Source organism: Podarcis pityusensis (genome assembly GCF_964106645.2).
Source record: "Podarcis pityusensis genome assembly, chromosome: 14".
NCBI lineage: Eukaryota > Metazoa > Chordata > Lepidosauria > Squamata > Lacertidae > Podarcis > Podarcis pityusensis.
This window is the reverse complement of record NC_138039.1, coordinates 38,315,118-38,325,624: the sequence shown is the minus strand read 5'-3', so window position 1 is coordinate 38,325,624 and position 10,507 is coordinate 38,315,118. Positions and strand designations below refer to the sequence as shown.

At 42.4% G+C, this 10,507-nt stretch overlaps 1 protein-coding gene across 2 annotated transcripts in view; it reads left to right on the top strand.

Moving 5' to 3' along the window:
* The window catches only part of EFL1 (elongation factor like GTPase 1), a 68,698-nt gene that overhangs the window by 2,494 nt on the left and 55,697 nt on the right, over positions 1–10,507 (top strand). The window contains exons 1-8 of one of the 2 annotated variants that reach the window (XM_080980299.1): positions 81–204; positions 2,082–2,186; positions 2,477–2,544; positions 2,672–2,756; positions 3,376–3,509; positions 4,304–4,441; positions 5,522–5,736; positions 9,451–9,574. In XM_080980299.1, coding sequence (XP_080836425.1) covers positions 2,096–2,186; positions 2,477–2,544; positions 2,672–2,756; positions 3,376–3,509; positions 4,304–4,441; positions 5,522–5,736; positions 9,451–9,574 — 855 coding nt within the window. In that variant the 5' untranslated portion in view covers positions 81–204; positions 2,082–2,095. Of the gene's footprint in view, positions 1–80; positions 205–2,081; positions 2,187–2,476; positions 2,545–2,671; positions 2,757–3,375; positions 3,510–4,303; positions 4,442–5,521; positions 5,737–9,450; positions 9,575–10,507 lie in introns of those variants that run through there. The other variant, XM_080980298.1, reaches the window with a different exon arrangement.

Genomic DNA, 10,507 nt, shown 5'->3' with positions numbered 1-10,507 from the left:
GTGCGCGTGCGCCCGCCCGCGCGCGCGCGCCTTGGGCGGAGCCTGGGCTCAGTTCTCCCTCCTTCCTTCTCCGCGCCTCTTCCCGCCTTTGCTCCGCCCCCTCGGTCCGCCGCGCCTGCGCACGCGCAGAAAGGAAGAGGCGGACTTCCGGTTGTAACCGGCTCACGCTCCCTTCTTGTCAGTGGCCGGCGGGAGCTTCGTGAGGTGAGTCCCCCAGTTCCTAAAAGAGGGCTAGGGAAGGCAGCGCGAGTCATACCCCGGCGGCAAGGCAATGCGGGGGAGATAGGTGGGCTTTCGAGATCCTTAATCCAAGTTTCCATCTTCAGGAAGCATTCTTGATACCTTCCAAGAGTAAATGAGGGGGGGAAAGAAGGCGGAGAAGCAGAATTGCCACTGGGAAAGGTCCAGTGGCCAAACTCACAGGACCAGCCCACTATCCCTCCAGCTAGTCTTCCTCCAGTGCCGGATTAACGTACAGTGGTACCTCGGGTTAAGTACTTAATTCGTTCCAGAGGTCCGTACTTAACCTGAAACTGTTCTTAACCTGAAGCACCACTTTAGCTAATGGGGCCTCCTGCTGCTGCCGCGCCGCCGGAGCACGATTTCTTTTCTCAACCTGAAGCAAAGTTCTTAAACTTAAGCACTATTTCTGGGTTAGCGGAGTCTGTAACCTGAAGCGTATGTAACCCGAGGTACCACTGTATAAGCTAAACAAGCTATAATTAGGGCCCCACTCTCTTGGGGGCCTTCAAAAAATTTAAAGGGGGAAAAACATGAATGTACATTTCCAAAATATAAGATAAAAAACAAATAAAACCTACGTACAGCAACAGTGTTTTGTGTTGTGTAGGCTCCTGTGATGTAAGTAATGGGCCCCGCCTGCTAGCCTGCTCCCTAAAATATCACATACAGTGTTACCTCGGGTTACATACGCTTCAGGTTACATTCGCTTCAGGTTACAGACTCCGCAAACCCAGAAATAGTGCTTCAGGTTAAGAACTCTGCTTCAGGATGAGAACAGAAATCGTGCAGCGCGGCGGCAACAGGGGGCCCCATTAGCTAAAGTGGTGCTTCAGGTTAAGAACGGACCTCCGGAACGAATTAAGTACTTAACCCGAGGTACCACTGTATAAAGGGCCCCATTACCTTCAGTAGCTTAAGGCCTCATCAAACCTAAATCTGGACCTGCCTACCTCACAGGGTTGTTGTGGTGAGAAGCAAAGGAGGGTCATTGTGTAGGTGAAAGGGCAACGTGCGCCTTCCTGGAGCTCCTGGGAGAGCTGGGTGGTTGGTGGATGGAATCGGGAGAAAGTTGTTGCCATATTCATATTGATTCACGCTTACAAATGCCAGGCTGGTCTGCTTTCAACAACAGTTTTATGCCGGGAGTGGTTGTTTCTGTAATTATTACCTTCATTTGCATCTGACTTTGCTGCTTAGGACTTAGTTGCTCTTGTAATCTCAGAGAGCCGCCAAGGTGTGAGGTCCAAAGAGCAGCTCCTGAGCATAGCTTGTGCTTTTAACTATTAATTTCACAGCAAGTGAAATATGAAAATTAGCAGCCGTGACCTGGCTCAGGATGAAACTTTTTGTTTGATGTGGGTGGAGGTTGAGGAAGACCGTGCATTATCATTACTCATGGGCACTGTTAAAAACTGTAGCTTGGTGAGTTTTCAGTGCTGTGATTTCTTCAGGGGCAGTAACAGAAGTTTTTGACAACAGTGCAGGCCACTAGTTCCCCATGTACTTGACAGGCTGGGGTGTGTTTGGCTCATTAGGGAATACTTAACTTGGATGCCCTGTAACTATTACGGTAACTTCGATTGCTGTTGGAAAGTGCAGAAGCATTCATGTTGATCTTCTATTAGAACCATAGTTTTTGCATGTCCGTCCTCCTTAGATAATGGTTTATTGGGGACAGCGGGAGGGTAGAGAAGAGAAAAGCCAAAATTCCATCTAGTACAAATCTCTTTGTTCTTATTGCCTGGCCATCTGAATTTAGTCCAATTTAAAGCTTTCATATAACCCTGTAGCTTTCTGACAACTTTGATCTTTCCAATATGAATTTCTTTGCCTTGCAGCAAAACATCCAACCATGGTTCTTGCAAGTTTGAATAAGACGATTGGACTTCAGAAAAAGACTGACTTCATTAGGAATATTTGTATACTAGCCCATGTGGACCATGGTAAGAGACACCTACGTTATGAACAGCATATCACACAAATCCCTTGACAAATGCACCAGCAGTCTGAAATAATTATGGAAGAACTGCTTGTTGCTCTGTAACGTAGTTGTGTATTAAATACTCATCTCTGACAACTTGCTACATGGGTGTGTAAGAAAAGCCCTAATAGATTGGTTAAAGGGAGGAGACGTGGTCATGGGAGGATGGATTTAATGTTTAATCTTAAATATAAGGGCTTGTTTTTCATTTTTGTTTGGTGTACTACTTTTCATTATCCTTTCCTCCCCCAGGCAAGACAACTTTAGCTGACTGCCTTATTTCTAGCAACGGAATAATCTCTAGCAGATTGGCAGGCAAGGTACAACTTAAACATTTCCAGTATATTATCCAGAATTTTTTCTCTATCCCCATTTTCTCACATTTAAGAAAAGTCTCTGAAAAATGTGAATACAGAGTATTTGTTTATTTTTTTACAATTCATATAGCTGAGATACTTGGATAGCCGAGAAGATGAGCAGATTCGAGGAATTACAATGAAATCAAGCGCAATTTCATTACATTTTGGAAAAGGTAATATAGTTAGCACATTCTGTATGTTCATTTAAACTGATAAGTATTGTGTTGTTGAAATGTAGTGCTGAAATAAAGTGTAAAGATTTGGATGGAATCTAAAATACTGATTTTTTTTATTAAGCTACCTGCTGTAAGGCTCAGTTCAGGTGCAGTGTTAAACCATGGTTTAGTGTTATGAGCTTGAGGAGACCTGAGCCTCAGGTTTGTGTGTTTTTCCCCTTGGATGTGGAAGAGAAGAAAACATAATGTTTCTATTTTTGCAGTTTGGAGCAAACTCCACTTTCCTATTACATCCTAATGCAGGAAACTAAGCTTTATTCAAACCATGATGATGATGGTTATTGAATGTACCCCAGTTGGAACAGAGCATTGTTCCTATATTCAAATGTGATTGGGAGCTGAGGTTTGTTCCAAATCACAAATGGAAGCTTTAATTTTCCTCCCCAGTTCCTGAAGAGGGGGAGAGAGAATAGTGCTTTAGCTCGAGGTTCACACCTGCTCATCTTAGTACTAAACCATGGTTTCATGTTACATCAGAACTGATCCTAAATGTTTTAAGTGGGCAAACACACTTTTAAAATGCTTGCTTTTAAAGCACTTCTTCCTTTGGTTCTAGATGGTCAGGAGTATCTGATCAACCTAATCGACTCCCCTGGCCATGTGGACTTCTCTTCAGAAGTGTCCACAGCTGTCAGACTCTGTGATGGCTGCATCATTGTGGTAGATGCTGTGGAAGGAGTCTGTTCGCAGGTAAGGAGGAAAACCTACTTCAGATAGAGGGGGAAATAAATTAATTTGGACATACAGTCATACCTCGGGTTGAATGCGCTTTGGGATGAGCACGTTTGAGTTGTGCTCTGCGGCAACCCGGAAGTAACGGAGCACGTTACTTCCGGGTTTTGCCGCTTGCGCATGCACAGATGCTCTAAATGGCGTCATGCGCAGAAGTGGTGAAAAGCAACGCGCGCGCGCACAGACGTGCCATCACTAGTTACATTTGCTTCTAGATGCGAACGGGGCTCCGGAACGGATCCTGTTCGCATCTAGAGGTACCACTGTACCACCTTTCGACTAGTACATGGAATCATCAGCTAATATTTAGAATGCATTCGTAATTTAAAATGCAGTGTTGTGTGCAAGATGGAGTTCAGAATATGTGGCAAAGGAGAGGTAGGTGAACCCAAGAATATATTTTTGTTGGCCATGTAGTATTAGTGTACTCGTTGAAATTGACATACGGATGTCTGTATCAGGGTATCTTCCAAGAGGAAAATGGTCAGACTCTTTACTTCAGTCAGGATTTGCAAAATGAACCAAACTTGGTTTAATTTTAACCACTGTTGGTGATCCTTGTGCATAATGCTGAAGCAGTATGGGGGAGGAAGCCAGGAGTTTACATGAAGAATGCAGGCTTGGAAGAAAGGTTCATACAACCCAGATTCCTAACCAAGGGTCAGTTACCAGGTCAGAGTTATACAGTAGCTCATATTTTCCTCAGCTGTTTTATGGCACGGTGTCAATATACTTGTTTTCCTTTGCACTAGACTCATGCAGTTTTGCGGCAGGCTTGGCTAGAAAATATTCGTCCAGTTCTGGTGATTAATAAAATAGACCGTCTCATAATGGAGCTCAAGTTTACCCCTCAGGAAGCATATTCTCACCTTAAGAATATCTTGGAACAGGTATGAGAGTTCTAACTAGCTTGATTATTTGTAATCAGCAATAGTTGTAGAAGGAAAAGGACAGCAAGTAAACTATAGGCATTGTGTGCCCCTATTTGGACTACATCAGCCTTCCCCAAACTTCAGATGGACTACAGCTGTCAGCAGCACCAGCCAAAGCATCTAGAGGGCACCAGGATGGAGGAAGGCTGGATTACTGCAATATCCTCTGAAGGACAGTATTTTCAAAAACTTCAGAAGTTCAAGAATGCAGCTGCATAGTTATTAAATGGTGTCTGTCACAGACAACATATTCCACCAAGTTTGAAGCAGCTCCACTGGCTTATTGTTAGCATTCTGGTCAAATTAATCAGCCGAAATAGTCTGGAACAAGAATACCTTAGGTGTTATGTAAGTAGCTTTTAACTAGTGTCCTTAGAGCTAGCTAGATCTGGTTCCTTAAGGGCCATATCTCAGTTTGCTTTCTCTCTCTATCTAGATTGGACCCATGGTGTGAGGATTAAAATTTTACTCCTTGTACCACTTTCCACTGAAATTCACTCCTTTGCTAAAGAAAGAGACAACGCTCTTCCTTGTTGGTTAAAAATACCTTAACTGTAATGTGCAGCTTGGCTCTTATGGATTATCTTTTCCTATCTGCTATTTCTCATGTGCTCTGGACCATCAGATGAGGCTCTGCTCTTGAGTACCCTGCTAAAACACCCAAGTATGAGGAATAGGATCTTCTGAAGGAATATATAGCTCTGAGACTGCTCAGAGGACCAGCTTATTCATGATTTTAGCAAAATGGCAAAAGCAGCTCAGGTTTCAGAGAACCTCTGGGATGATTGCCTGAAATAATTATTATTATTATTATTATTTTATATTTATTTATTTATACCCCACCCATGAATTTTTTTGTTTGTTTTAATTTTGATAGTGTAACTGCTGTCTGAAATGGTTTTTAATAATTTTTGTATTTCTGGTATTTTGGTGGCCATAAACATTTGTTTTAGGAATTCTGCTTGTAAGCTGCCTTTAAATCCTCTTTAGGGGCAGGAAGGTAGGATATTATGAAAATTAACTGGAATGTCTCTCTAGGTGAATGCAATCACTGCAACACTCTTCACATCGAAAGTTCTTGAAGAAAGGGCGGAGAAAGAAATGGAAACTCAGTTGACTTCTGATTCTTCACATGGTGACCAAGTTTATGACTGGAGTGCAGGCTTGGAATTTTCTGATGATTCCAATCTTTACTTTTCACCCGATCAGGGGAACGTGGTATTTGCTAGTGCAATTGACGGCTGGGGATTTGGGTGAGTTTATAGATGCTTATTAGTAATTTGATCATATATTTTCATTAGGGTGGATGAAGTTTTCAGTTTTGTCTTTGTATACACTTTACTGCAGCACAGACTAAATTGGGGGGGGGGGAGTTTTCAGAGCTTAATCATTTAATAGACAGTAGTAAAAATAAATAAATCCACAGGTGAGTGGATGGTTCCATCTAGAGAGTGTTGCTGCACTGAAGATTCCCAGTCTGCTTCCGTTGCAAGAACTACTTCAGTGTGGTCTTTCTAACAGATCAGAATTCATAAGAGGAAGCATTCAGATGCCTTCTGTCTAGACTGCTTCAAGAGTTCTTAAAAGTTAAAACCTGCATTTTGAGTTGTGGCCAGAAGCATACTGGTGAACACTTATGTGTATTTCAGTGGAGCTGCTTGTTTCTACCTTGGGTGCTTAAAATTACAAATAGCTGTAAACCTTAGACCAAAAAAAGAATAAAACCACAAAAAAATCATCTGCTATTCACCACCATTGAAATGCTTGTTCATCCTCCTAATAGTCAATTGCATGCTGGTGGGGCAACACAAAAATGGGCTTAGGACCCATCCGTCCAAGGCATTTTAATGTTAAATGTGATTATTATTATTATTATTATTATTACTATTATTATATTTCTATACCGCTTTATATTTTAAAGAAAAATCTTAGAGCGGTTTACAGCATATTAAACCTCAATACAACATTGCAGAATCAAACATTTCTGAAGAAAGTCAAATATAAAGTACACAGTCAAAACAACACAATTAACAGGAAACCATAATACCATCTCAAAGATTTAAAAATAAAACACCGATCAGTGTTAACATTTTTTTGCTGATCATGTTTTTGTCAAAAAGCACTGAGCCTCTCTGAGGTATGTTTTGAAGCACTCCCAAATATTGTCACACTTAAGAGAAAATATTGGGACTCGAGAAACCTAGGAACGAAAATTTGGGCCTTCCGTCCAGCTCAGACCAGTGCAGAACTGATTATTTCCATGACGAAATACAAACTTCTTACTTGGCTATATTTTTCAGGGAAGTAAGCACAGGCAATTTGACAGATTTTATTATCATTCCCACCATGATACATCTCTGGTTGACAGGGGTCTAATTTTGCACTCTGCACAGGCTCTGTGAGGCCAGCAACCCTGGCTTTACTGCCTCCCATTTGTCTGCATCTTCAAGCTGCTTCCTAGCTTACCCGGCAGTTGTGGTTGCAGCTGCTTGGGCTGCAGAAGCATTTCCTGTAGCAGACATGTAAAGCGGGAAGGGCGGGCACATCATGACTTGAAAACACAGTTTGAGCTGTAGCCTGTCAGGCTCCCTGTGTGCAACGGTGAGCATTTAATAGCATTCATCTTCACTTCACACGTTTGTGCTTCAGGAAATGACTTTGTAGCTCCAGGATAGCTACAGCCAAGGCAGTTGTAACATTAAATGTTAATCAGCTCCTCCTTATATGCACAGAAGTGGGATGTAGATGACCAGAATTGAAATCTTGTCGCAAGTTCTCTTGCTTTTTCACGCTGGGGAAGAGAGGATGAAAGAAGCTTTTGTCTTGCAGGTGTACAGTCATACCTCGAATTAAATGTGCTTCAGGTTGAGCGTTTCCAGGTTACGCTCTGCGGCGACCCGGAAGTAAAGGAGTGTGTTACTTCCGGGTTTTGCCACATGCGCAGACGCTCAAAATGACATCATGCGTGGACGCGGCAAATCGCGACCCGCTCAGACGTGGGTTGCGTTCGCTTCAGGATGCGAACGGGGCTCTGGAACAGATCCCGTTCGCATCCAGAGGTACCATTGTATAGGAAACAGCAGGGTTGATTGAATGGATGAGACCAATAGTGGGTCCAAAGGTCAAGAAGGTGGTTTCTGCATGTGCTGTAGAAGGAAGCGAGGGGCAGGTGGGGCTCGTGAACCTGGGAAGGTAGCCCATCTAGGAGAAAAAAACTCTTGTCCTAAACCTCTGCTGCCAGCGTGGTGTAGTGGTTAAGAGCGGTGGACTCGCAATCTGGGGAACCGGGTTCGCGTCTCTGCTCCTCCACATGCAGCTGCTGGGTGACCTTGGGCTAGTAACACTTCTCTAAAGTCTCTCAGCCCCACTCACCTCACAGAGTGTTTGTTGTAGGGGAGGAAGGGAAAGGAGAATGTTAGCCACTTTGAGACTCCTTCGGGTAGTGATAAAGCGGGATATCAAATCCAAACTCCTCTTCTTCTTCTTGCGGGCTATCTTTGGGAGAAGAAATAGCTACGGAGTAAACCCTATACAAATCCGGAAAAATAAAAGAAAAACTTAGTGATCAACTTTATAGTCCGAACAGAAATGGCATCAAAATTGAATGCTGATGCTTTGTTCAGAGTTGATTTGGTTAAGAGGTTGGCATAAATGCTGATGGTAAAATTACTCATTTAATTTTGATTTGGAAATGGAAGGCAAATTAGGAACTCATTTACAAATAGCTGGAGTTTATTTGTAGCTTTCTAGAATAAGAGTTTTGACAAAACATAGCTGATGGCATACTATTGTGTTGATACTCTTTTTAAAAAACCTAATTGTTGCACTGCTTTTCAAGAAAACATTCTTCCCAAGCTACATGTCGAACATACAGTAGAATGCAATTTAAAATCTTATAAAACAACATAAAATTTCTAAAACAGTACCCAACAACTGGTAGCTAAAAGGAACGCACTATAAAATGATCAAAATATGGCCAAAATACTACACACTTAGGTTAGTTAGTTAAAAGTATAGTAAAGCGGTAGACCTTTAAAGCCTGTTTAAAATCTGCAAGGGGTGGGGCTTTTCTGATGTCCCAGTGGAATAACATTATGCAGTAGTGGATTCCACTGTTGAAAATGCCTTCATCTGTGTGTTTGCCTTATTTTAGGGTTCAACTGTATCAATACCTGTCTATGTCTGTTAAGAAGCAGACCCCATTGAGTTCAACAGAGCTCAATCCTTCTTTACTGGGTCTAGAATTGCCGCTTTCTTGTTTTGATCTTATTTATATGTTGAGATAAAAGGTCACAAAAAGTGTTCAGTCTGATTTGTCATCTGGTGCGGTATTATTTATGTTAGGGTTGCCATACGTCTGGAATTTTCTGGGCATAGCTGGTATTCGGTCCTTGTAAACAGCGCCTGGGTGGAAATTGTTTGAATGTCTGGGGAAATCTGAACATATGGCAACCCATGTCGGAAGTGTCAATTTTGGTGAATTTCATTATAAATTGCTCCAAAAAAAAAAACAAATCACCTTTTCTTCCAAGATTTTGCAAAGCTCAACAACTTTGCTCAAAAAAACTCAACAACTATTGTGTCCAGAATTTCATTTTTTGAAATATGGCAACCCTAATTTATGTGGTGGCTCATTCATATAAGCAAGTCATGATGACTTCTGTCATCAAGTGATGACCATTCATGTATGAATTCCTCTACCTACAGTGGGGTCAGAAACTTGAGGCATGCATGCTGGTGTTTGTTCTTTCACTAGAGTGTTCTGAGACATCTGACTCAAAACATGCCAATTGTTCTCACTGTCACTGCAAGGATGCTATGTGAGCATCTGGTCTGCAGACAGAATACAGCTACGCTTGTCAAATATGTAAAATGATTGCTATGTAGGCTGAAGCAGATGCCTTCTTTTGAAAAGTGCTTTAGTTTTGATACGTTTGGGTAACAAATTATTTTTGCTTATTACCCAGCATCGAGCATTTTGCCAAGCTGTATAGCCAGAAGATTGGAATCAAAGCTTCAGTACTGCTGAAAACCCTGTGGGGAGATTATTATCTAAATACAAAAGCTAAGAAGATCATGAAAACTGACCAGGTGAGTTCACTGGCGTATAACTTGCTCTTAATTTTCTTTTTTCCCTACCAGAAAAGTTACTTGCCAGCAACCGAGTATGCAGTATTGCCACTTTCCTGGGATCTGAACAATTTTGTTTTTAATCTTGACCACCCCGGTCAAGCAAATATGTAGTATATTGCAGCTGCTATGATGATTCTCGATATACCTCACCAATGTACATTTACAACCTTGGATCTCTGCCACTTCATTCTACGGCATCTGTAGACTAGACCTTAGATTCTGTTACCAATGCTTATATCTTATTTATGCAAACCTAAGATTCAATCCGTAGGGATGTGGGTGGTGCTGTGGTCTAAACCACAGAGCCTAGGGCTTACCGATCAGAAGGTCGGCGGTTCGAATCCCCACAACAGGGTGAGCTCTCATTGTTCAATCTCAGCTCCTTCCCACCTAGCAGTTTGAAAGCACGTCAAGTACAAGTAGATAAATAGGTACCGCTCGGGCGGGAAGGTAAACGACGTTTCCATGCGCTGCTCTGGTTCGCCAGAAGCAGCTTAATCATGCTGGCCACATGACCCAGAAGCTGTCTGCGGACAAACGCCGGTTCTCTTGCCTATAGAGCGAGATGAGCGTGCAACCCCAGAGTTGTCTGCAACTGGACCTAACGGTCAGGGGTACCTTTACCTTTACCTTTTTAAGATTCAAGCCAGTTCACTGATCACATAATCTGTTTGCGGAAGGTGCAAAATGTGTTCCTTGGATGAACAAGCCTCCCATTCGCTGGAACGGTTTGATGCAATGCCTTGCACATGCACTCAGGGCAGTGGCGGGTGTAGTTACCACTGCAATAGGTGATTGGAATGATCACAGCTGACAAATGATTGGACAGAGACGTGGGTGCAAATCCTTGCATGCTGCTGTACTTGAGTATTTTTCAGTTCAGGGATGAAA